The sequence below is a fragment of the Phyllostomus hastatus genome, unplaced genomic scaffold, assembly GCF_019186645.2.
Source record: "Phyllostomus hastatus isolate PE091 unplaced genomic scaffold, TTU_PhHast_1.1 phas_scaffold_216, whole genome shotgun sequence".
In the NCBI taxonomy this organism is placed as follows: Eukaryota; Metazoa; Chordata; class Mammalia; order Chiroptera; family Phyllostomidae; genus Phyllostomus; species Phyllostomus hastatus.
In genome coordinates, this window is record NW_025334018.1 from 23,548,415 (window position 1) to 23,574,933 (window position 26,519).

Sequence of the window (26,519 nt, forward strand, 5' to 3'; positions counted from 1 at the left end):
TCACAAAACCCTTTATTTCATTTTTAAAGAAAAAAAAACTTTAGTAACACCCACATGTTCAGTACCTTACAGATGTTAACTTGTAATTCTTGTAACACATCTGTGCAATTTCACCCACGGATTTACTGAATCACCCAAAACTCAAACTATGTCCAATGCTGTACAGTTCAGAAATGGCAGAGGAGATTCTGTCCCTGGCAGTTCAGCGCCAGGGTCCCTGCCCACACCCATTACATGAAAGATGTGATCTCTTGGTCGCTCGCAGCGATGGACCCAAATGTGAAATTCAGAGGGACTCTTGCCGGGCTCAGCCGAGCCCCCTTTGTCCACTTGGTCTATAAAGATTTGGACGAACACTAGCACAGCTTCCCACCACTCACAGCTCCGTCTCAGGATAGCTCTGGCCCCCTTCAAGTGCCTGCCCTCAGTCAAGGCCCACCTGTCTTTCTTTCCCTCTCTTGCTTTCTTTTGCAGGAGGCAGGGGGAGATCTTGACTATTTTTGCTCATCAACATGAACTTTACAATGCTTTACCAAAAATGCATCAGGGTTTTATGACATAACATTGAATATTTAGGCCATTTTGAAATGTGTGGACATTTTGGCACTTTGAGTCATCACAAAATGTAATTATATAGCCGTTAATTCAAGTGAATCTTGTTTTGTGTCCTTCAGTGGTATTTCATAGTTTTATTTATATAGGTCTGGAATGTTATTTTTCTTGGGCTTAGATCCTTAGGATCTGATATACTGTTATGAATGGTGTCCGATTTTTCTACTTCAATTCCAGATAAGTCACAGTTAATAGTACAGGAAGGCCACAGTGCTTGTAAATCTGCAGTCCCGTTGAGCTTTCTGAAATCTGCTCATAGATCCTCGTGGATTTTCACAATGACTCGTTGTTACCGAACAGCAGTTGGGGTCACGCTGCCCACTGCCACCCTCTAGGCAAAACTGCAGAGGCCAAGGTTTGGAGATAAAGGAAAGAAGTCTTTATTCAAAAGCGTCACAATTTTGGAACAGCCACTTTCCACAAGCACTATAATGCCACATGTATAGAGAACCAGAGAGCCCTTCTTTTATTTTGTATCTTCCAGACCATAATCCCATGGGCTCTGGAGGTGTTCAGCCTCTCAGCCAATCCCGTCCTAGACTGTTTGGCAATGCCCAGCACACTGCTCCTTTGCCCCCTCCCTACTTTTCCCCACTCATCTGATCAGATTTCTCTGTTTCCCCTTTAACAGGTCTGGACTTTGTATTTTTACAAAGGCAAATGGGTGGAGGTCTCATTCTTCTTCAGCTACTTCCAACTGGCCATGGACATAGTCCCACCCACCCCCTGGTCCAGAGACCCCTATCAGAAAGGGGGTATGGAGTGGAGGGAGGCCTTCACACAGGAGAGAAGGATCTTGCAAAGTCCAGGTCAGTTGGCTGTCCCTGGGAGATGGCGTGTGCGATGTCTAGAGGATGAGACTGCTGGACAAGCTGGCGTCCTTCTTGTGCTCTAGAGGTAACAAGTTTGGCAAGAGGGTTAGAAGGCACAATCAAAACGATAACCGCTTGGCTGAGTGAGGGAGGGACCAATTCTGCAATGCCCTACGTTAGGAAAAGAGTGGCTTCCCTGGAGGAAGTTGTGCAAGGACTGTCACACCTGTCCAGAGCCCTTTTGGCCACTACACTTAACTCAGGCTCAGAGGAAATAGGATTCCCCCCTTTAACACCTTTGCGCCTTGTCTGTCCAAGCTATTGAGGCAGAAAAGGAAACCAGTTTGGGGGTTGTTTTTTGGTTTTTAGATTTTATTTATTTTTAGAGAGAGCAGAAGGGAGGGAGAAAGAGAGGGACAGAAACATCGATGTGCAAGAGATACCTCGATTGGTTGCCTCTCACACATCCCTAACTGGGGACCTGGCCTACATCCCAGCTATGTGCCCTGACTGGGAATTGAACTGGTGACCTTTAGGTTCACAGGCCAGCACTCAATCCATTGAGCCGCACCAGCCAGGGTGGAGACCAGTTCTAAAGTGAAACCCACAGACCTCCCCACACTCGCCGACCCAACCACTTAGTCCAGCCAGGCCGTCGAGACTGAGGAGGCGGTGATGCAAGGAGGGGCTTCTCCAGTGAGGCCTCTGTTGTGGAAACAGCCACCAGGTAATGTCCCAGGCATGTGCCCTACGAAAACACAAGTGAGAACACACAGGTTAGTTTACACCACAAATCACAAACCAGTCTCTGGGTCCTTGAGACTTCTTTTTGAGAAGACATCCAGCTGAAGCCCTCTGCTGGAATGACATCCAACAATGGCAGTCTGACAAACCCTTCCTGCCTGTAAATTGAACATCTCTGTTAATGTCACAAACCCAGTTTCCACAAACCTCCAAGTGCAAACAAAACTTTGAAGACAGCTGCATTAGACCAATGTCCACCCCTGAGCCCTGTGATTTTTGTTCAAGCACAATTTTTCTCCTGAAAATCACCCTCCCTGGCCCCAAAGGGACTGCATTACGTCCAGTTTTCATTTTTGCCTGTTTGTCTGCGTAAATGCAGCAAGAGCAACAGTTGACCCCACAGGAGCGTTAAGTCTGCTTTGCTGGGACTCACACAAGGAACCACCTGGGGTCCTCAAGGCCTCACGGGAACCACCCGAGTCCAGGCCTGCCTGCTTCGGTGTTCCGGCCAAAGACTTGGTTAAGAAAACCACCATGGGAAATGGGTCTTATTGGTTTTGTGCAAAGAAACTTTATGCCACGTTCAGAATGCCAAATTCTGGAGGGATCGGGTAGGGAGAAAAACACTACGTGTGCAGGAAAACCTTTGTCCTTCCAGTGCCCACCAAGATTGCATTTCCATGCCCTATACCTTTCGTTGTTTGCTTTCCACATGACGTGAAGTTTTAACAAACTCTCAGAAACCTCATTTTCCTTCCAGAACAGAAACAAAACAAGATCTAAAGCGAAGAGAGTTCCAGAAGAGCGGGGGAGACTAGAACCAGCCTTAGAATCTTAGCCTGCTTTCCCAGCGGCCCCCCTAACCAGTCACACAGGCCCAAACCGGCCCAAACCGGCCCAAAGCCCGGGTGGCGGAGGCATTATCTGAGCTACCGGTGCACCCCCTGGCCTCCTGGAGGAGACGTGACTCGCCGCCTGATCTCAGAGCAGAGGCTCGCGCCCTGGCCCCAGGCCGGATTCCGCCCGTATCCCAAGACCCTTCCTGCCTTCCGCAGGGCAAAGGCATTCTTTCCAGCCTACCTCACAGACGGCCTCTCCTATGTCCTGAAGGCCAAAGAACAGACAGGACTCCTGATGTGCCCCAAGTAGCAAAGTTCAAAGCACGTTCCCATAGCACCAGAAAACAAGCAAAGAAACCAGGCAAGCAAAGAATCATAGTACCCAAGAATGAGGCTTCTTTTTCTCCAGGCTCAAGATTTTCAGAACCTTTGTGTATGCCTTCACTCGTTCAGAAATAAGTGTAACTCACTCTCAATCCTTGTTTGTTTGTTCGTTTGTTTGTTTTTTATTCCCTCACAATGGGAAGGACCGTACTCTCTAACTCAGTGTCCGGCAGCTAAGGAGTCCATGGCTTTGTAAGCACATGAATAAAGTACAAGAAATATTGTCACCGAGTATTGGGGATCACTGCCCTTTTCTGGAAGAGGACTTTCAAATGTCCTGCTGGAGTGCGGGACCGGCTGTCCCCTTCAGAATCAACCACAGCAGCAGGGTCTGCGTCCTCCTCTCCTCCTCGGGCAGTGCCCATTTCACCTGTCGGGGGCGGGGGGGCATCCAGGGCTGGACCCCCCTCAGCTTTAGGGAGGGATGTGTCGCCCACAGGGTGTCGCAGGGACCAGCGCACTGCTCTGCCAGCTGCTGTCTGGGGCCCCGAGTCTCCCAGTCTCTCGTCTGTGGGTGTGGTTAGCACAAACAGCACTCAGGGGGTTTCGGCTTTCCGTCTCCCTGCGTGGGGTGATTTAAGCTATTCACGCTCCGGTTGGGGAGGAGAGGGGTAAACCGTGTATTCTCGAGTGTCCTCAGTTCACAGAAGGCAGACTGTGCCATTTACTGGGTGGCTGTTCACGGCGTGGCCAGGAATCCGCCTCGTCCCCTATTCCACTCGTCCTGGCTTGCTGGCCTGTCCCGTGTTTACGCAACTGGCACAAGGACATGAGTAAGTCTCAAAGACATTTTTCTGACCACATAAGCCAGACAGGACGTACCGTATGAGTCCATTTGTACAGAACTCTAGAAAATTCAAGCCTAATCGATTCCATTTTCCTTCATCAGTTGCAGGCACTCCCTCCTCCAGGGCCCTCCTCCGCACAGCAGGCACATGGCCGGGCACCTGGGGGGCCTCTCCTCCCCCCTTTAGGGTCCTGCCCTCTCCTTTGGCCTCCCCACCCGGTTTCTAAGGACACGGTGGCCTTCCTTGCTTCCTGGGTGTGGTGGACTTCAGAGGCTATGTCCACCGGCTGAGAAGGATTCACTCCCAACGCCCCATCTAACTTCTGGAGCTACCTCCTAATACGGGGGGCCACTCCGCCCGATGAAAGTCCTGATCACCCTCCGCCCACTCTGTGCGCCCTCTAGTCGGCGTGAGTGCGCCTCCTGCAGGCCTGACAGGTCCTCTCTGGAAACTCAGAAGCGTCCCCATCCAGTTCTGGTGGGACAGCCAGTGTCCTGTTGAGGTTCGTTCGCTGGGGCACCCCCTTCTTCAGCCCTTCCAGCTCCCACTTTCCGTAACGTTCCAGGAAGGATACCTGCCCCCCCCTTTTGCACTCCAGTGGGGCTCTGTCAAGGGAATTGCCCCAGCTGGCTTGGGGGTCCCATCAGGATTCTCTTGGCCCGGACATTGGCCCCCCACATTCATAACCAGCAGTGAACAAGGTACTTGGGGGAGCCTGCCCGCCTGCCCGGTCTGGACGGCGAGTGGCAAGGACGGAGGTGACGGGACCTGCTGCTCTCCGAGCACCTTCCCCACGAGGGGTTCTCAGGCCTCCTGCCCTCTCTGCGCCATCAGGAGATTCTCTCTGTCCCTGGCAAAACCCTCTTGTGCAACCACACAAGCCCATCGACAGAACGGATTTCACCCCACCTGCCTAACCGGCGTCAATTCTGTTTCACTTGCATGACGGTGGCATGACCTAGGGAGCCCCCCACCGTTCCTCACAACCCAAACACCCACAGGCCGCACCGCGTGGCAACGATGAATCGGGGCCTCCTTGGACATGGGAAAATGGCAGCACACGCTCCAGTCCGCCGAAACCTACCCAGTGGGCTCCCTCTACCGGCCAGCACAGAAGTCATCGGCTGGGACGCACAGCCCAAACCAAACCAGAAAAAAAAAAAAATCCAAGAAACCTGAGAACACATAAACAAAACCGGTATCCATGACTCCACTATTCCAAACAGCACTCAGAAACAAATCTGCCGGTGTCACAAACAAGCCGTCGCCCCTACAATGGCTTCCCCACAGCGGTCCTCGCCCGGACCTCATTTCCCGGCCTTTGCCCAGAGCCCCTGCCTTTTCACCAGCCAGGCTCGTTGTTGAGGCTGCCGATGGCTTGGGCAGACGTGCGGAGAAGTTCACGGACACTGGGAGACCCCACGGGCCCACCCCTGGGGTCAATGAGCCACAAGCAGCGAGGGTGCCACCAGAGTCAAAATTCCAGAGGCAAAGGTTTGGTGATAAAGGAAAGGAGTCTTTACCCCAAAATCACACAATTTTGGAGTAACACCTTCCCACAAGTATTAGTCATTAAGCTTAACAATAGAGTGAAACTCTTTTAACTCTTTAGATACCGCGTTATCACTTAAGCCTACCTATCAAAGCTAAACTCTTTAACACCTGAGTTCCATCATTGTTCTGTTTTTAATTACTTTATTTCTATAGGATGAGTTTACAAACTCAAAACAACATAAGACACAAAAGCCACACAATTCTCTAAGAGCGCAGGGTCCTGCCTCGCAGCTCGTCCCCTCTAGAACGCCCAGAGGAGGATAACCCGGCCACCCTGCGACGGGCCGGCCTGACCCAGGGCTGCGCCCCGAGTTCCTTCTCCCACCCCAAATCCACCCGAAAGCGACTCAAATTACCTTCCACTGGGAAACCCGGGCAGCTGCGGCACCACCGCCCAGGAACCCTCGAGGAAGAGGGAGCGGCCCCGACAGCCCCCGGCCCCGAGCTCGTGTGTTTCGCACCTTCCAGCCCGACACTCTGTTGCCTGGGCAACCTCCTCCTACGTTCTCTCCCTGCTCCTCCCCAGGGGTCCCATCAGATCTCCCTGTATCACTATTATTTTCAAACAACCAAGATAACATCTTTTTGCCCTAGTTACTGTGGCTCAGTGGGTTGAGTGCGGGCCTGCGACCTCAAAAGGTCGCCAGTTTGATTCCCAGTCAGGACACATGCCTGGGTTGGGGGCCAGGTGCCCAGGAGGGGGCGTGTGACTCTCCCTCTCTTTCTCGCTCCCTTCCCCTCTCTCTAAAAAAGTAAGCAAGCACGGCCCTGGCCGCATAGCTCAGTTGGGTAGAGCATCATCCCATTATGCCAAGATTGCAGGTTCGATCCCTGGTGGGAGCACATACAAGAAATGACCAAGTTGACAACGAGTTGATCGATCTCTCTCTCTGATTTCCCTCTCTCAAACAAATTTAAAAAAAAAAGTATTCCTATGGAATAAAGCATTGTTTTTAAAAAGTAAATAAAATCTTTTTTAAAAATCCCATCTTTTCCAAGGGATCCTTATCCTTTCTACTTCTTGTCTTTGTCTCGGGACAGTGACTGGGCCCTTGGTACCATGTCAGTGGGTGGTGCCACAAAACGTCTGCTTTTTGGCTTTTTGGGGATCCTTTCAAAATTGTTCATTAAATGTTATGCTCACTGGAGCTACTCCTAATGAAATAGCCGCTCTCTCATTCTAGTCTATTGAAAATATACATGATAAAATAAAAATAAAATTTAAAAAGAAAGTGTGTATGATGAAAGAGGGTCATCTTCATGCAAATATTTTTCCAGTATCTATGGAGATTATCCCATAATTTTTCTCTACTAGTATCTTTCACTGGAAGATTTATGGGGTTAAACTTTTCTTTCATTCTCAGAATAAATTCTACATGTCTACTATTATTTTTTAAATAGTATGATCTCTTGGTTTCCATTTGCTTGTTTTTAAATAGCGTTTTTTTATGAATGTTCATAAGACAAAACTACTATTTTCTCTTGTCTCTTTTTTTAATCTCTTTTTTTGGTTCCTATCTAGTTTAAATTATAAAGTTATACATTTTTAAAGAAAGAAAGAGCTATTATTTTGTATTGAAATGCCTTTTGTTAAATAGGGCTTAGTAATTCCTTAAATTAAAGTAAAAGTGTTAAACCCCAACTGTGCTTGCTATCATTTGGGTTGAAACGTATAGGAAAGACTTTCTTTTTGTTGCCTATCCCATTTTCTTATTAATCATAACCCTTTTTCTTGCAAATTATCCTCTATATCTTGAAAGTTATCCGTGAATGTTAGGTCTAATTTTTTTTTGTAAGAGGTGTCCACAGCATTCTTATGGTTCTTAATCTCTCGGTTTGGTGCGTCTGCTTTCCTTCTTGTCTGTGCGCACAGTTACAGAACGTGGGTTCCCGGTCATTCCCTTCTCTGGGGGGTTATCTTTGCCTTTATCGGGCACTAGGTGGCGCTACGAGCCCGCCGCAATTCAATTTCCACTGTAGTTCACCCCTGTGGCAAATTTCCTATACTCTCCTCCAGAGTCCTGCCCAGACCCACAGGCTTTCTTCTTAAAGAGCCCTCAAAAACAAAATTTCCCCTCTTCTTAAAGACCCCTCAAAAACAAAATTTTCCCTATGCTTTCTCAAGGGACCCTGGCTTTATGCTAGGAGTCTCCAGTTCAGGCCAAGGGCCCTTCCCCAGCTACATACTTCAATTAACAAAGCTCATTGTCAGAACCCTGATTATGAAATTTGCCCCAGGGGAGTCAGTCGGTTCTGTTGATCACTCTGGTTTCATTTAGCTCTTCGGTTTTTACTGTTCCTAGAGATTTCAGGCTGCTTGTTAGTAAGCAAGAAGGTTTAATTTTGTTCTGGGATGTTTGGTTTCTGGGTATCGGGAAGGCTTTCTCGGAACAACACTGTTACGGGGGAAACTCCCGGAAACCGGGCTCTTCCCGGCAATGCAGGGAGGAGTTCAAGATCCCCGAGTCCATCAGCGCGCAAGCAGCGTTTATGGGTGATCCTGTCTCCCGGGAGAGGACGGGCCTGGCTAAGGTGGGGGCTGAAAGGCAGAGGTTCAGGGTTAATCAGGGCAGGGGCGGCCAAGGTAAGGACGGCCGAAGGCCGGGGTGGCAAGCCCGCGTGGCCAGAGGCCGGGCGGCCCGGTCCAGCGGTCAGAGAGCCGGGAGTGCCAACCCCACAGTCCTGTGTCCGCAGGAGGACTCCAGTAGTTGCAGGGACGGGGGAGGGTGAAGAAGTTACGTACTGATTGACAGGCAAAGTCGGTGCTAGCATTCCCGAACGGGGCGGGATGCCCAAAGGAATTCAATGGGCTCCTTCCTCTAGGCACCAAGGGCCCTTTAGCGGCGTTGAGGCCTTGGGATGAAGGCGCAGTTTCAGAGGCTTTCCTCCCCAGATAATGGAAAGACACCTAGAATTCCAAGGACTGTTGAGCTGGTGGGTGGGACAGGGTATCCCCCCCCACCCCCCGCCGTGGTTTGCTGTCTGTCCTACCCAACTGCGTCTTGTTTTCACCTTGGGAATAAAAGTCCTTCCTTCCAGCGTCCCGCTCCAGCCCCACCGATACTTTGGCTCTGAAATGTGTTTGGTGTTCATATTTCTATACATGCTGTGCTGTCTCTTGAGGTTTCCTCCTCGTTCTTGTTTTTTCCGACTGTTGTTTAAGTCCATGCGCGACTTATTTGCAGGCTCCCATGAAGGAAGCACTCTCTAATGCACATGCTCATCACACATTTTAATACGCATTTATTACATTCATTACACTAATGCACACTTTAGCTTTATAAAAGAGTAAACATGAGAAGATAAAATATTGTACATATTCCAAAATGCGGACACAATACTTTCCTGAGAAAGGCAAACGAAAACTTCTGAAACTTCCATGAAACCACAATCACGTAACAAAACAATTACACAGTCCATCGAAGTTAATGCCTATCTTTATTTTGGATTCATGTTTTACGTACATGTTAAAAAACGAATCACTGTTCTTGGGTCTGGAGAGTTTTTATGGGGAAAGTCCATCAGAGAAATCCGCCCACTGAAGAGTGAAGTGTTTGTGTTTCAGGGAACGATCCTGGGTCCGAGTAGCCTTCAGCTCACCACCAAATGCTCCGTCTCCCAGCGGGAGCTCAGAAGCTCTACCCAGAGAGGCAATTTTCAAGGTATCCAGCTGATGTTTTTTGTAAGCAATTGTTATGTTCCAGTAGTTTCATTTCAAATTAAGGCAAAACCAAGTGTTTCATGTTTTGCACTTTTAAATGTTTTGAACATCAGACCCAGCCGTATTGCAATGGCATGTCATTGAACGTAACTGAGAACACTGACTTTCATCTGAGACGTGTGGGTCCTAGAACACAGGAAAGGTTATAGGAATGCCCACCCCCCTCTGCATTCCAAACACAGCTTACTGCAGGGACCACCTTCTCCTCCGAGCAATTAGGACTCCAGGATGAACTCTTCGGCGACCTATGACACAGATCCTCCAAGTTTCCATTCTTTGACTCATCCATGATTCACCGAACTCCTAGCCCCTCCCACCAATCACAGTAATGCGCTTATCGGCCAAACTTTACATTTTCTCCCTGCCCTCGGGCCCCTGAGCCTTCGCCCACCCTCAGCCTCCTTAAGAGTCCGTCCAGAGAACTGGGTGTCCTCAGAGTAAACACTACCTGCTCTGCTATCCAATCAAATCTCTTGCTGCTCTTATTTTTCTATACAAAGTTGTTTCTAGTCTTAATAACTCTTCTTTCTGAGAAGACAATCCCTTTGGTTACCCCTTGAGGAGCCTGCAGGTCTTATGCAACCTCACCTGGGTGCTATGGCAACAGCCTGTATCGCCTCCTGTCAATAATCCTTCCCCAAACGGCTCTAATCACCGAGTCTGGCCCTGTACTCTCATCAACACAATCCTTGGACCGTTCTGTCTGCTCTGCCATGTGTGTAGGTCGCTGGGTTCCCGGACACGTGGAAGGAACACTTCACTTTGGGTCAGTCCTCTCCACGGATCCATGTTCTACAGAGGCTGGGTTTGTCTCATGGAAAACACAAAATTCAGCCAAGTACAGTCTGAGATCTAATTGTCTGTAACCAATTCATGAAGCAGGCAGCACCGCGTTTAGCGACTGGAAGGGGCCCTGAGGGGTGGGACCACCTGAGAAGGTTTCAGAGGAAAGGGGTGGAGCGAGGAAGCTGTTAACGAAAGAAAGCAACAGCATATTCTGGGCACCTTTCCTCCGGAGAGAGAACAGGAGAGCTTTATCGTGCGGATTGCCTCATCCGACTAAGGCGGGTGGAGAGGGCCCGGGTGACTGATGACATTACTGGTGCTTGACCAGAAAATTCCAGATTTCTTCTTTAGGATTATGTTTCCGGGAGACATTGAAACTATAATTAGATCAGGTATTAAAACGAATGTAGGTTTTGTATCTTGAGTACGAGTTACGTCATTTTGGGCCTTGACTTTTTCTTTAACAATCTACTTACGATTCACACACTTAAAACATTGGTTGTTTGATCCCTTAACGTCCTTTATTTAAAGCCTATAAACCCAAAGGTTGCACTTGAGCAAATGGTCAAGGATTATTGATTTGATGCTTTTACTTATTACTCATGTTTTTTTTCGATTTGGAAGTGAATCAGACCACAAACGTCTTGTGTTTGCAGACAGTGTGCGTTAGTCGCAGAGTATGACACGTATTAGTACAAAGAGGGGCCATTTGCATCGTGAAATCTCATGGGGAGGATGAAATCTGAGTACTGCTAGAGAAATTTTCACACCTAAAGTGAGGCATGTGGATTTGACTCCAGAGCTTTGGCTCTCAATTGGTGGCCTTCTACTCCAGCCATAAAGGAAACACATTAGCAGTCTCAACGGATGATGCTAATATAAACTAACAACAAAACAAGCTAATGGCAATGCTAATAACAGATGATCCTAGACAAGGAATGGAAAAGGAGGGTGTTTAAAAATATGTATGGAAAGTAGAAGGGGTTCTGGGTAGCGCCCCTTTATGCCCCTTGTTTTTCCTGGAGAAGGCCTTCCTGCAGGTGAAAATCTTCCCTGCAGATCAAAGACCCTTTAGCGCCTTCCTTCGGAAACCAGAGCACACAGATCCCCGGAAGACCTCGGTGGGCGGCAGAGTCTGGTTTGTAGGTCTGGGGTGGAGGTTAGGAGTCTGCGTTTCTAACCAGCTCCTCCGTGACTGGCCGCTGCTGCCCCAAGGACCACAATTGGACGAGCCAATCCCAAGTGGAAAACGAGCTATTGCATTAAGTGGGAAGCAGGGCCCGTGGAAGTGCAGCCCAGCCTCCAGGAGGCAGGCCAGCCAAGGCCAGCTGGGCTGCGTGGGGCTCCGGTTAGGAAAACTGGGCGATCTCTCGGGGCAGGAGCCCGGCTAGAAGAGCAGGACCGCAGCAGCCGGCAACAGCTGGGCCAGCCCGTTTGCCAAAGCCCAGCTCTGCGGACAACCTCGTGCTTATGAACAGACCACAGGGGCTGAACGAAAAGAGCGGTAGCTTATCTTACCATTGGAAAGGTGCGGCAAATGGTTTATAATTGCAGAAAAATCCAGCCCCTGCTACTCTAGGTATATATCGTTTACTTTTCTGTAAAATGAAAAAAAGAGTAATAATCAGGTAGGGTGCGATGATTCAATAAACGGTCACGTGTAAAGCACATTAGCTATGCCGAGCACTTGCACACTGACCGCACTGGGAATAGGCCTTCCGGAAACTTCCTCAGTACTGAAGTGAGAACAAATGAACTATTGGCAAACAGAGGTGCAGCGTCATAGACTCGAGTGCGGTCCTCTTGGGTGCCAGGCTGCCCGGCGCAGCGTGCTGCCGCGCGTGTGCTGTTAGGGAAAAAGCAAGTTCGGGGAGGACATCTCTCTGCCAAAAGACAGGAATAAAATAAGTAGGTGGCAAGCCCATTTCAGCCAGAGGATAGTAGTTTAAAATAGAGCTGTTAAACAGTCGGGTTTTTTTTTTCACTTTAATTTTATTGTTAAACCGTTGAACTAGTTAGACTGCAGAACTATGTGGGACCCTCCTCCGTGACTAGACTGGGAATGCTTCGATACTTCCCAACAGGAAGAGCTGTAGCCATGCTGACCAACACGTTCCTCTCCCGTTTCCCGACAAGCAATGTTGTTCTGCTTTCTCACTGAGCTTTCATTTCCTGCCCTTTATTTTCAGGCTTTGTTTCTGCATTGAGTCTGCAGGGACAGCGTCCCCGGATTGCTCTGGGTGACGGAAAAACACCTATTTCTTTTCAGTTCTTTCCCAGCGTCGCATCTGGATTCAAACTCACGGATGCGTTGGCGCCCTGCAGCCCCGCGCCCCGCGCCCCGACACGGTGACCTAAGGAAAGTGCGAGGGCGGCATTTTCTATAATCCTTTTTAGGCGAGAAAAAGAATTGTGTCATTGTTTAAACTGCAACTTCATTTTAACGAATGAAAATTCAATTTGGCATTCTTGCGTTCTGATTGGACAGAGCTAATTATTTTGACGTTGTTCTGAATACCCACCAATCAGACACAGGTCTTTACTTTGTCACCTTATTTGCATGTCAGGTTCTATATAAAAAGGGACACACCGTGCTCTGCCGTTACTTTGTCTCTTGCTAGTTTCGCTGCTTCTGCGATCATGCCTGAGCCAGCCAAGTCCGCGCCCGCCCCGAAGAAGGGCTCCAAGAAGGCCGTGGCCAAGGCGCAGAAGAAGGACGGCAAGAAGCGCAAGCGCAGCCGCAAGGAGAGCTACTCGGTGTACGTGTACAAGGTGCTCAAGCAGGTGCACCCCTGACACGGGCATCTCGTCCAAAGGCCATGGGCATCATGAACTCCTTCGTGAACGACATCTTCGAGCGCATCGCGGGCGAGGCGTCGCGCCTGGCGCACTACAACAAGCGCTCGACCATCACGTCGCGGGAGATCCAGACGGCCGTGCGCCTGCTGCTGCCCGGGGAGCTGGCCAAGCACGCCGTGTCCGAGGGCACCAAGGCCGTCACCAAGTACACCAGCTCCAAGTAGACGCGGGGAAGCCGCTTGACTCCCAACCCCAAAGGCTCTTTTCAGAGCCACTCATGTTTTCATATGAAGAGCTGCGCACTGACATAGCCACAGCGATTTCTGAAAATCCTGATGTAGATGAGCGGAGCGTCCGGCAGGTGTCGCTGCCGCCCGCCGCCCCCGTTCCTTCGTGTGGGCTAATTACTTCCTGGTCCCGCGCCCTTTGCCTGAGGCCTTTTAGAGTCCTGGTTAAGAGTCTTATCTCGGGTTGGACCTGTTAGGCAGCTTCAGCTCCAGGGAGGGAACAATGGTCATTGCAACTTTGTTTTTCTTTCCCAATCTTTAACAAGATACTGGAAATAAGGGGGTTTTGTTTTTACATTTCTTTTTTTAGCGGCAAAGCATGCAATCCACACTCGCCTCGTTCGTTTCACAAACGACCTCAAACACACTCAGTATTCAGTCTCCACTAGATTGTTTAGCTCTGCAGCCTCCAATGCGTCCTTCCCTGCTGGTCACTTGAGTTCCCTTCCGAGCCCATCCCCCCATCCGGCCTCCAGGTCTCCGCTGCTGGCAGCTCATGGTTTTGAGAACCTTGGCCAGGAACGGAGAGGGCCCGGGGGCGGTCAGGACGTGCAGGGGAAGAAGGAATGGGGGGAGGGGGATGCTATTAGACGTCCGTGTGCCGGACACTGAGGTCTGGAAGCTACAGTTTGTCATTGCACAATGCCAAGGAGGCTAGACCGACCCTGAGGTACAAGCCTCAGGACTTCCCTGCCCTCAGCGGGGAACTGAGGCAGAGGGTTCCTTCCGGAGGAGAAGATAGGGGACAAAGGGTTGGTTCGCGGCACCGCGCCCCTAAGTGTTGTAACACTCAGTGCAGCAAGAGGCCCCCATCCCTAGGCAGCCTGCCCAGCCAGTCTGTCCGGCCTCCCTCTACTATCTCAAAAAGGAAAAATAAGCACAAAGGCACTGATTGTCGTAGTTGTTTCAGGTTACCAAATCATAAGTGCCTTTTAACTTTTCTGGTCATCTTGAGTTTATTTGAGTTTAATTAGGACTGAAAGTCCTGTCATAGAGAATCTAGTTTCTAGTCCAGGCACCGTGCCTTCTAAAAAGCACTCCTGGTCCTGCATTATCCCCACCCAGAGCCTTTCAGTGACCGCCCCCCCACCCCCCCCCACAACAGGCCCCACCCCACGCAGAAGCGGGAGTTGTAGTAAGGTCTCAGGCCCTAGTCTGGCCCACACACATCTAACTCAAAGCCTGGCCCAGAGGATTCTTTTTCTCCTGTTTGTTTTTTGTTTCTCCATTATTGTTCTCATTTGACTTTTGTTTTCTTTGTTTCTCACTGTTGGGCGGGGGGAGGGAATGTGAACCTCTCCAGCCTTCAGTCCTTGGCAGCTTTTCTCTGCCTGAAATGACCCTTGTTCCACATCCAGCCCCCTCTCCCCACCCCTACTCAGAGTTTACTCATCAGCTCCCATTTCTACTTGCTCATCAAGTTCTTGGCAAAGCTGTCCTCCACTGTTCAAGGCCCTCCCTGCCCCGCGGGCTGGCTGAGTACTCAGCCCCACACTCCGGGTTACTAAGGAGCAGGGACCCCGAGGACTGGCGGGACTGAGTCAGGAGCCGATCCCTGGGGCTGCAGTGGAACTCTGCCCTCTCTGGAGCACAAGGTGGGAGGGGGGGGAAGGTGAGTGAAACCGGGGCTGAATTAGAACAGGAGGAGGGCAAGTGACCACTGGGGAGATGCCTGCGACTGCCTGAGACTTCCGGGCAGCCAGGCGGCTTCCACGAGGTTCACCCACTTAACGGACAAGCACTGAATTATGTCCTGAGCATCAGGAGCAGTGGTCCCCAAAGCAGACTGCATCAAGGTCACCGGTGGGGGTCTTGTTTAAAGCACAGAGGGCTGGTCCCTCACCCAGACTTCCCTTCATTGCCTCTCGGGAGATCTGGGAACTTGGCCTTCTCTAAGTTCTCAGATCATGTGACAGCTGCCTACCCAGTACTATGCTTTGAGAACATGATATATGGAAAAGTGAACCAATGCTGCTGTAGGTATATGAGCCCCGTGAAATGTCTGTGTTTGTATGCACAGTGTCCAGCAGATTCTCAAAAAGGTTTGATCCACATATTGTCGAGAACTACGCTTCTAAAGAGGGACATTACTTTAAAACTTCCACATTCCAAGTGCCTAAGACATACGTGTAGTCCAGCCCTCCATCCCTAACACGTGATGAGCCCTGGGGTTCCGTCCAGCATGGCCACACTGGAGGTACCAAGGAAAAAGCTCATTTGGTATCAGGTTTCCTTGAAAGGAACGTCAGGCAAATGACAGCCCATCCTGCTGAACAAAGAATAGGAAACCGCGTTCAGTCAAGTTAAGGCGCTATTACAAACACTCAACAATGTAGCTGCTATTCTGGTCCACCGGAACCAGCCCCTTGACTTGTCCAGCTGTGGGGCAGATGTGCCCCTCCTGGTCATTCAGGAACTCTTGTTCCATACAAGGATTGTTCGACCACCTCTGGGACCTGCAGTTCTCAGCCCGGTCGAAACCCAGCACCTTCCTAACTTGAGAAAGGTTTTTAATCCCAGGTCTGAGACACTTCTACCCAGATTCCCGTAATACTCATACCCACCACACCCCTGTTGTAAGAACCAAATAACATTTTGTTTAAAAAGGTACTAATATTCACTCCTCTAGTTCTAAAACCTTACTATGCTGTTTAGTATATAGTAAACTGAGTTTTATGAATTTAAACCTGGAATAATGGAAAACGCACAAAGAAAAGCTCCAAACAAATTACGACCCACCAGCGACATTACCAAATCTCACGGACTCAAATATACCCGCGTATCATGAAGTGCCAGCTCTTTTTATTGAGTGGGTAGGTGGCCCTAAAAAGGGCCTTTGGTTTTGCTTTGTAAGCGAACGGGCAGGTGACTTAACCACCGAAGCCGTAGAGGGTGCGGCCCTGGCGCTTGAGCGCGTAGACCACGTCCATGGCCGTGACCGTCTTGCGCTTGGCGTGCTCCGTGTAGGTGACGGCGTCCCGGATCACGTTCTCCAGGAAGACCTTGAGCACCCCGCGGGTCTCCTCGTAGATGAGGCCGGAGATGCGCTTGACGCCGCCGCGGCGGGCCAGGCGCCGGATGGCGGGCTTGGTGATGCCCTGGATGTTGTCGCGCAACACCTTGCGGTGGCGCTTGGCGCCGCCTTTGCCGAGCCCCTTCCCGCCTTTGCCGCGACCAGACATGGTGGGAGCAAACGCTAAGCCTGCAGCGCAGTGCTGTTGCTTGCCCAGCTCAGCATTTTTATAGGCACATGTCGGACCTGATTGGAAACCGCAGAAACAGGGGCGGTGACCAACTGGGTTCCACCTCTTCGTTCATTTGTCCGTGCTCGGAGCTGCCGAGACCCGGAAGCAACACTGAATCCTGCGGCTGGCACGGAATGAACGCCCCTGTATGTGGGCGTATGTGTGTTCGCATGCAATGCTGGGAGCCGTTAAGTGCGACATTTTATACACATTCCACAGAGAAGCCTAACTCTTGTACTTCAGATTTTCCAGAATATGAAATAATGATTTAACGCCTGTTGTTCTTTGTAAGACACTTAAAAGAGCTAACCTATGCAAATTGTTTAACTTCTCTAAATAAAGAGTCAACATTAATTATTCCTTTTTTCAGTATGCACCCCTCTAAAGCGACGAACCTAACAGAGTGTCCTAATTTGCTAAACCTTCTGTGGGGCTGTGAAAAAAAAGTAATTTTCTTCCAAGCTCTTCTAGCTGGGCTAATAAATTAAAAGCTTCAGATTAGTGGGAGAAAATAAAATTTCAATACATGCATATGGGGAATTCGTATAACAATGAAAATTCCAAAGACAGGCAAAATGAGACATATGTGTCATTTTGGATAAAGGAGAAAGGGGGAGGGGTCTGGGGTCTCACGGGGGAAATAGGCAGCCTACAGGCAGAGAATGTGGGGGGTAAAAGCTTGCCAGAGAACTGGGAAACAGCGGTACAGAGGAAAACCTGGTGAATGGATTTGGGCCTGGATCCTTCCTGTCTACCACCCTTAACTCATAAGTGCTAAATTGAATGTAGTAAGACAGTCATGGCAATGCTTCCTTCCTGAAGCAGGTTTTTAGTTGTAATGAGATTTAAAAGTAAGAAGAAACTCTTCCTGACTTTGTTGGGCTTTAATGATTTCAGCTCCAAATTAGCTGTGTGCCAAGGTGGCACACTTCAGGGAGGGAGGCTCCTTCCTGAACCTGACCTTTCTTCTGAGAACAACTCGAAATAATAAATGCTTGATAATTAATTCCGCATTCATTCTCTTGGGGAGGTCAGGCTGACTTTGGGCAGCCTTGGCTTTTCCTCCCTGGGCTGTGTTGGGCAGGATGGAGCGCAAACCAAGGCAGAGGGGGGGAAGGTGACATGTCTACTTATTTGTCCAGAGCCTGGCCGGAGAAGATTGCCAGGCATTCTGAACACCGCAAGAAAAATTACGACAGTGCAGGAGGAGGGGAGCCACTGAAATTGTGTGTGCGTCGTTTCCACTCTCTGAAAAAGAACAGCTTTGAAACCGTGTATTAATCCCAGGGTCTAGAGAGGGCAGGAGGGAGGGGAACCTAGAAGCTGGCTGCAAGCATACAGCCCCTAGATCCCAGTAGCAGGGGCACTCGGACTAGCTGGGCACCGACTTGCAGCTCAGGTGTTTTTCACAAACACACCTGCTGTCTCCCTTCCACCATAGGTGTTGTCTCTCACGGGAACTCTCACAAGAGAGACGAAAACTGGGGAGCGGGAGTCCCCTAACTTGGGTCTCCCTGCGAAGGAGAGCGGTCAGGAGGGCCAAGCTCATCAGAGCTGCTCGGTGAGTTCACGGACACAAATGGACACAACCCCCCGAGAGGAGGTATCCAGCGGTGACACACGCACGGGGTGCAGAGCATCTGGGCACTTGTGTACAGAGAACAAAACTTCATCTGTGTTGTCACCATCCCCCCGCCGAACCTTCACATGTCCTCTGCCTAGGGAAGCGGGCAGCTCGCAGTGTGACTGGCGGGGCCTGCGCTCTAGTCACGCTGCAATGCGCTTCAGCTGTCAGCATCGCAACAAATCATTTAAAGATATTTGTCCACATAAGCTGTGGTAATTCTTGGTCATGCGGGTAATCTTGTGGTTTCAAGAATTGATAAAAAGCACATGTGTCAATACTTCACCAATTTGGATTTTTGATAAGTTTAATGATACTGTTTGAACATAATGGCTTTTCTTTGTCATCCTACGCCTATTTTCTTACAAGTGTTCCTCCGGGAATGGGCCCATACGCTTCCTCAGCTGTATGGAAAAGTCAACGACGCAGAGATGGTTGAGAATCCCTCTTCCATGGGCCCCGGCAGCCTGGACGGGCTCCAGATGGCGAGGCCGAGCGGAGAGCAGCAGCGCTGGCCAACCCGTCGTGTGAGAACGAAACTCTCCTTCGTGTCAGTGCCCTGACGGAGGCGTCAGAAAAACGGCGATGGTTTTTCTCCACTTATATACAGTAAAGAGGTCATCTCTCTCTCTCTTCTTAGAGTTTTCTTGGAGAAAGAGTGAGTCTGAGTTTCCACTCTCCCCTTAGAAATGGAGAGAAAGTTTTCTACAGATTCAGCCCCGCCTTCAGCTTTCATAGTGGAGAGGTCCCTCCTGGGTGGTGGGATGAACACTCGGTGGATGTGCGGCCTCTGGACTTAGGGGGTCGTCTCTCAGAAGAGACACACACCTGAGATTGTCACAAGGCGTAGCCCGTCTCTGAAAATGATCACGTTTTTCTTTCTTCTGCCTTATAAGACATGCGAAATCCTTCCCTAACTACGGTCCCTTGTGTGCTAACTCACATGTATGTAAATCTGTTAATGTTACTGAAAAATAAATTACGTTTTTTCTAAAGTATATTGATACAGAAAGGTCATTCTGTTGACAGCATTGTTTTCTTTCCCCAACATCTGGAGGGAGGAAAAGCCCACTAGGCTCCACGGTCCTTTGTCACATCTGACAGGAACAGGGCTGCGGAGACTCGAGTTCCTCTACCTGTGTTAGTGCGGAGACCGAAGCTCTCTAGACAGGCATGTGGGGCCACTCTGAGCCCAATGGCAGAAACTCAAGACAGGCAATTCACTTCGGAACTGGTCTGCGCCGTCAGTGGAGCCTAAGGCCCCAGTCGGTGGGGCTGGGTTCTCACTCGGTGTAAAATGAACAACGCAAGTGTGCGGCACGCCTGTGTCAGGGCGACCGTGCAGAGCGTGGCAGCGCAGAAAGCGAGCATGTAGGCAGGAGCTGCAGGAGCAGGATGAAGCTCGGGAACGGGATTCAGGAACCTCTCGAGTCCTGGTTCCCCAAAGACCCCCTGGGTGTAATTTGTGCACATGCCTGTATAGAAAGGACTGCAGGCCACGTCTGACAGACGGAACGCAGTCCTGGTTGTTTAGTCTGCTGGGAAGGTTTCGAAGGGGAGAAGGATGCGGGTAACACGAGGAAATCAACATAGCAGCTCAAAAGAGGGAGCAATTGCATCCAGTTTAAGGGATTGGAAATTGTATATGTAAACATTTCAAAGTATGTCATTAGATTAGTTTCACGTAAACCTTGGCTTTAAAATAGGGTGAGGAGTGGGAAACAAAAACAAACAAACAAAATCCTGAAAAATTTACTCTAACAGGTTACATGAATAGATCGACATCATGCAGCTTTTGAACTCCAAAACCAGACTGAAATACATATCACGGGTTTCAAAATCTCGTGCTTGTTCTACTAAACCATGCTGCCAAAATGATGATTTAACACCTTCACAATCTATAGTTAGTGAGAGAATTCAAATGCCATACTGAAGTGCTTCTTCTTAAATTAGAAAGCCAACGGAAGGTGGGTCATACACATGTGGGGCTCACGAGGAATATTCATCGAGGGCAATGCAGAGGATAAAATTAGAGAACCAGAGAAAGGGGGCCCATCAGGTGAGAACAGCTGGTCCAGACAAGGCAGAGCGGGGCTGGAACACAACCACGATGGGCAAAGTAAAAGAGGAGCGATGATTTTAGGAAGAGTGCACGGAACTGGGTGACAGCCTGGATTTGGTGACAAACAAAATGGAAGAATTGAAATGTTTTCGTGTTGGTTAATAAAAGCATGGTGCTTTTGCCAAAAGATCACAGAAAGATATTGGCTGGAAAGTCATCTTTGATTGGAAGCTACTGCGGTCAGGTGGCTGCTGTTGAGAGTCTTGCAGACGCATAGGCAGACATTCAGCAAGCCCTCAGAAATGCCAATTTGACACTTAGACAAGAAAACAGACCTCAAGACAGAGACTTGGAGATTATCTGCATAAGTGTAGCTCGTGAACTCACGCAGGTGAGTGGGGAACTACCTTGGAGATGTCCTACCCTTAGATGGCTGAGGGACAGCTAGTACTTTGGCGGTGCTGCGGAAAACTGTAATGTCAAACCATTTTTAAAGAGTAGAGTGCGTGAGCTCTGTAGCACGTACATACACACTACACATAAAAATTATTTGTACTGAGCTTATTTCTCTTCCGCTCTCATGCATTTGAGTCACGGTTTTAATTTCTATTAACTCATTAACTTTTTCATGTCTGAATTGGATGTTATGCATGAATAAATCAGTCTTTTGTTGACCTTACTGGTATCAAGGAGAAAGCCTGAGGTGTGTTTTGTTTTTTTGTTTTGTTTTGTTTTGTTTTTTGCTTTGCTGTCAGATTCCAGCATTTTCTTTCATAGTCCTAGAGAAACACAGACTGTGTGTGCTTCATGATACCCATAATGCGTGGAAGACAAACAAATAGTTTGAGGAGTGAAAAAAAAGTCAAATCACTCTGTTACCAAAATCAAGGAGTTCACCACTTGGCATTTTCTACCCAAGAATGAGACGTGGTTGCTGGCAGGTAGTTTTATTTACTTGAAGCAAGCAAGCCAAGGAGACAGGTGGTTCATATCCAAGGCTCTGTCTCCCCGAAGGGAGGCTTAGCGGTTGCTTACACACAACAATTAACTATTTAGTTAATTGCATCTTGATTTCTATTTCTGCAGTTCATTTAACAGATGTGGTTCTGGTCAAGCTCATTCAGTTATATCTGCCTCTTCAAAATACTGCATTTTTTCAGCATGTAGCAAAAATAGCATTCAGTGAGAATGGCCCAGACCTTGACACCCTTGCCCTATCCAACTCCTGGGCCATCGATCTGTTTTTTACTCACCATAAAGCACACGCTGTAATGTGTTTCCTATAAAGCTATATCCTTCCTTAAATAAGAATTTTAGTTGTAAATGTAATCCATGCTTGTTTTTAAATTTCTTTGTCGTAATGAAATTGTATATGTGTGTGAACGACATATTATTCCTCAACGGTGTTATCATGTGAACACTTTGTGAAAACTTAGGTTCCCCAAGCACGACAAACTTCTGTACCCCAATAGCTGGTGAACATTTGAATAACCAACCTCCCCTAAGAAAACAAGAATTTTTTAACCTGAAAAAGAATCCAATTCTCTTTTACGCCCCTCCCTGAATCTCTTCTGCTTCAGCTACTGCCCCAACTACAGGTAGAGTGACAAGACACTCGGTGAATATTCCACTTCCAATTTTCCTAATCAAATGTTGACTGCTGGAAGACAAAAATTACCTAGCCCTCCAAGTAGTCAGAAAAAGCTATGATAAAGCTTTCTGCAGACAAAATGAAGGCTTTTCTTATTGGGAATTGTGGTTATTACAAGCATCCTTTAGTATGGTTCTTGCAGAGAAATCCTTTAAGAGCCTGTGTTATTTCTCCTCATACGAAAGAGATTTTCTGGGCAAACCTCAATGAGAATAAAGCAGTTGGTGAAATGTATGAGAAGCCAAGAAGGTATAGGACATCATTAGAGAGAAAGATATTGAATGCACAAAGGGAAAAAATGATAATTTAAACAAAAATCAACAAGTGGACTCTCTGACATGAGAATCTCTCACAGTGTCGGGGGGTTTTGACAATTGCTGAGACCGAGGCGATACGACCCAGGAGGAAAAATTATGACGGTCTCAAAGCTTGAGCTGTCCCTGTGCATTGTACAGCAGAATTGGTGTGATCCTTCGGCAAGAAATTTTAATTTTTTAGCTTTCCTGAACTGGAACAAACACAACTCCGGCCCGGAGCTGAGCCTGCAGAGCTGTCAGAGCGGAAGGCTTAGCAGCGAACCAATCAGCGCGCGGCGCCGCCGTGTGTTTATATAGACGCGCTCTCCGTCTTGGCCTCTGAATTCGGAGACTTTATTTTTTTTTTACTGCCAGCTCTGTGCACTGACAACCATGTCTGAGGTCGCCCCCGCCGCGCCACCTGCTCCGGCTGCGGAGAAGACACCGGTGAAGAAGAAGGCCAGCAAGTCCGCCGGCGCCTCCAAGCGCCAGGCGTCCGGGCCGTCGGTGTCCGAGCTCATCACCAAGGCCGTGGCCGCCTCCAAGGAGCGCAGCGGCGTGTCGCTGGCCGCGCTCAAGAAGGCATTGGCTGCCGCAGGCTACGACGTGGAGAAGAACAACAGCCGCATCAAGCTGGGCCTCAAGAGCCTGGTGAGCAAGGGCACCCTGGTGCAGACCAAGGGCACCGGCGCCTCCGGCTCCTTCAAGCTCAACAAGAAGGCGGCTTCCGGGGAGGCCAAGCCCAAGGCCAAGAAGGCGGGCGCGGCCAAACCCAAGAAGGCTGCTGGGGCCGCCAAGAAGGCCGCGGGGTCAGCCACCCCCAAGAAGAGCGCCAAGAAGACCCCGAAGAAGGCGAAGAAGCCGGCGGCGGCGGCTGCAGGGGCCAAGAAAGTGACCAAGAGCCCGAAAAAGGTGAAAGCGGCGAAACCCAAGAAGGCGCCCAAAAGTCCAGCCAAGGCCAAAGCCCCCAAGCCCAAAGTGGCCAAGCCAAAGACGGCCAAACCCAAGAAGGCTGCCCCCCAAAAGAAGTGAGGATTGAGACTGTCTGAGAATACAAAGGCTCTTTTCAGAGCCACCCAAGGAATCTGGTAAAGAGCTTGTGATGTGCTTTCACTGGATGGGGGTTGGGGGTGGAGGAGGATGGAGGGACTGTTTTCTACTTTCTGGTTCTTAGCGGTCTGTGTAGTAACACAAGCAAGTACACAAATACATTTACCAGAAAGGATACTGGCGCTGTAAAGAGACTATATCCAAGGTTTAGCACTTGCTCTTGCAGCTTTTCACTCAAAAGTTGCTGCAGGCAAGCCGTGATTACAAGTATTGTAATCGTTTTATGTAGATGTAAATGTAGACGTTTTTTATTGCTCAGTGTGATTGAGTGCTATGCGTGAGAACTTGTGTACCATTTGGGAGTGGAAAGTGCAAACCAGCTTCCACTTAAAAAAATAAAGCTGTTCAGAGCCATGACAATTAAGTACTTTCCATTACATTGTAATGATTACAGGGTTCCTTTTATTGTCCTTCCCAACTGTCCCCAGTATTGATTCACTTCCTGCATTGCACCTTTAAAATTACATCTTTTAAAAGGCACTGTAGTGCTGGCTATGGCACTAAACCAAATAAAACTTTGTAGTCACATTGAAAAAATATGGTAATGCTATTATCACCTGCAACTTTGCCTAAGTGTAAGATCACTACACTACAACTTTGCCTAAGGGTAAGATCACTACACTCAGATGTTGGCGTGCTTTTGAATCGGATTTCTGGGTTCTGTGAGGATTTACTCCATCAAACCTGGAGCTTTATGTAGAAAAAACTGGAGAGCTCTTTAGAAGTCCGTGTTCACCAATCACCCCAAGCTAGAAAAACCTCTTGACCAAATGTGTGGCAGATGAACTGAACCACAAACGCCTGTATTTGCAAGATGGTTGTTTCCCTAGGTTCGCCCTTGTAGGAAAACCATGGAGGGTGGCCTCAAAGATTCCCATGGTTAGAAACAGTTCAGCTGAAACTGTGCCACATCCTTGGTTACGCCTTCGGGCAAAAGGGGCAGGTATCAAGGACAACGAGACTGCAACTATTTGCTGCGAGCTCATAATCGGTACCAGGACCTAAGTACTAGCCTCTTTCCCTACAGCTCTAATTGAAATTTTGGGTGGCTCTGAAAAGAGCCTTTGGGTTCAAGGTCACCACTCGGCCAGGACAGCTTACGCCCGCTCCCCGCGGATGCGGCGCGCGAGCTGGATGTCCTTGGGCATGATGGTGACGCGCTTGGCGTGGATGGCGCACAGGTTGGTGTCCTCGAACAGGCCCACCAGGTAGGCCTCGCACGCCTCCTGCAGCGCCATGACGGCCGAGCTCTGGAAGCGCAGGTCGGTCTTGAAGTCCTGCGCGATCTCGCGCACCAGGCGCTGGAAGGGCAGCTTGCGGATCAGCAGCTCGGTGGACTTCTGGTAGCGGCGGATCTCGCGCAGGGCCACGGTGCCGGGCCGGTAGCGGTGCGGCTTCTTGACGCCGCCGGTGGCCGGCGCGCTCTTGCGGGCGGCCTTGGTGGCCAGCTGCTTGCGCGGGGCCTTCCCGCCCGTGGACTTGCGCGCTGTCTGCTTGGTACGAGCCATCTCAAACAACCTGCACCACTGAGACGGTGGAGAAGTGAAGACGCGTTCCCTTCACTGGTGTGTATATATAAGGCAAGTCCAGCTCTTATTGGAAGAGGCATCTGTCTATCACGCTCGCAGTGAAAGTATTGGAAGGGAGGTCCACTCCTTCATTGCTGGAACTTCCGGCAAAATTAATATCTTCCTCTCATCCACCCTTTCAGCAACGTATTTCTACCCTTTTTCGCATCTAGCGTCTGAATACCTTTTCTTCACAGCTCGGTCAGGACAGGCTTTCCCCTCACAAGTTACTGCAATTATAGATCTTGTTTGCTTAGTAGAAATTTTAAGTTTCACATCTGAAACTCCTTTATTTTGAAAAGGCGCGCGCCAGGTGGGGTTGCTCAAATGATACCTTTTGGCCTCACTGAAGTTTAAGAAGGCTAAATTCACACCAATTTCCTGCTGTCCATGTTCTAACTTAGAGATTTTTATTTTTTCCTGAGCTTACATCTCTCTAAACACCCTGCTTTGGTATACTTTTTCTAAATGCTCCAAGAACATTGAGGTAATTTCATTTGATATTTTAACTACGGCAACATGCTCACATTCTCATACAGAGCACTACGCCTTACACTTTCGAACGAGGTTTGTGTAAAATGAAGTGGAAAAATACTTAAGCTTACAAATGATACAAAAAGATTACTTAATGCCTTTTTAAAAATCACACTGAAACCCTGCAAACACCCGCCTAAAGGACCTGACTCCCGGTAGTCTCGCTGCTTTCCTGTTTACAATCGCCTGGGGCCCAGCAGAGTTGGAGGTAATGGGTCCCATTAAGATGCAAAACACCCTTCAAAGGAGGCTGAAGAATGGTTTTATTGTTGCTGCTGATTAACTAAATTTCCTATAAATATGCATCTTCAACCAAGCCTCTGGTTTTTATTTGGCTACCTTTCGCTTTTAGCGCACCTTTCAAGTGGACGCTTATCTTCGCGTTTATGGGGTATTTAAGTACCGATATCTACTAGCAAAGCATAGTGGGTATCCTGTTCAACTAGTTGCATGAAGGAAAAAATGCACGCTCTTTCAGTAAAAAAGTTAGTGGCTCTGAAAAGAGCCTTTGGTTTCAAGTTGTTGGAGCTGCTGCAGGCTTTTACTTGCCCTTGGCCTTGTGGTGGCTCTCGGTCTTCTTGGGCAGCAGCACGGCCTGGATGTTGGGCAGCACGCCGCCCTGCGCGATGGTCACCTTGCCCAGCAGCTTGTTGAGCTCCTCGTCGTTGCGGATGGCCAGCTGCAGGTGGCGCGGGATGATGCGCGTCTTCTTGTTGTCGCGCGCCGCGTTGCCCGCCAGCTCCAGGATCTCGGCAGTCAGGTACTCCAGCACGGCCGCCAGGTAGACGGGCGCGCCGGCGCCGACCCGCTCGGCGTAGTTGCCCTTGCGCAGCAGGCGGTGCACTCTGCCGACTGGAAACTGGAGTCCGGCCCGGGAAGAGCGTGTCTTGGCCTTGGCGCGCGCCTTGCCGCCCTGCTTCCCGCGCCCAGACATTTTATCTTAAGATCTGAACACCAAGCAGATGATAAAGTGCAGAGTGCCGCGATGAGTACTCTTATAATCATTTTTGGCACCGAAAAAGGAGATGTGTTATTGGCCAACACAGTAGCTTCATTTTAACAAATGAAAGTGCAGATTTTTGAGTCTTGCGTTTTGATTGGAC

At 49.2% G+C, this 26,519-nt stretch overlaps 4 protein-coding genes, 1 long non-coding RNA gene and 1 pseudogene across 5 annotated transcripts; 2 read left to right on the forward strand and 4 right to left on the reverse strand.

Moving 5' to 3' along the window:
- Positions 1-986: 986 nt before the first annotated feature.
- Positions 987-3,275, reverse strand: LOC123804814. Its single transcript, XR_006783208.1, has 3 exons — positions 3,249-3,275; positions 2,037-2,172; positions 987-1,503 (listed from the first exon to the last, which is right to left on the reverse strand). It is a non-coding gene; the product is annotated as an uncharacterized LOC123804814 (long non-coding RNA).
- Positions 3,276-12,862: 9,587 nt separating this feature from the next.
- On the forward strand, positions 12,863-13,279 carry LOC123804806 (annotated as a pseudogene).
- Positions 13,280-16,140: 2,861 nt separating this feature from the next.
- Positions 16,141-16,527, reverse strand: LOC123804810 (histone H4). Its single transcript, XM_045817289.1, has one exon. The coding sequence runs from the start codon at positions 16,506-16,508 to the stop codon at positions 16,197-16,199; it is 312 nt and encodes a 103-aa protein (XP_045673245.1). The 5' UTR covers positions 16,509-16,527; the 3' UTR covers positions 16,141-16,196.
- A 6,022-nt stretch (positions 16,528-22,549) lies between these two features.
- On the forward strand, positions 22,550-23,256 carry LOC123804791 (histone H1.4-like). Its single transcript, XM_045817270.1, has one exon. It carries the CDS (start codon positions 22,598-22,600, stop codon positions 23,234-23,236), a length of 639 nt encoding a protein of 212 aa, XP_045673226.1. The 5' UTR covers positions 22,550-22,597; the 3' UTR covers positions 23,237-23,256.
- A 1,132-nt stretch (positions 23,257-24,388) lies between these two features.
- Positions 24,389-24,839, reverse strand: LOC123804793 (histone H3.1). Its single transcript, XM_045817272.1, has one exon. It carries the CDS (start codon positions 24,820-24,822, stop codon positions 24,412-24,414), a length of 411 nt encoding a protein of 136 aa, XP_045673228.1. The 5' UTR covers positions 24,823-24,839; the 3' UTR covers positions 24,389-24,411.
- A 1,109-nt stretch (positions 24,840-25,948) lies between these two features.
- LOC123804799 (histone H2A type 1) lies at positions 25,949-26,350 on the reverse strand. The gene has a single exon (XM_045817279.1). It carries the CDS (start codon positions 26,348-26,350, stop codon positions 25,958-25,960), a length of 393 nt encoding a protein of 130 aa, XP_045673235.1. The 3' UTR covers positions 25,949-25,957.
- Between the last annotated feature and the right edge of the window lie 169 nt (positions 26,351-26,519).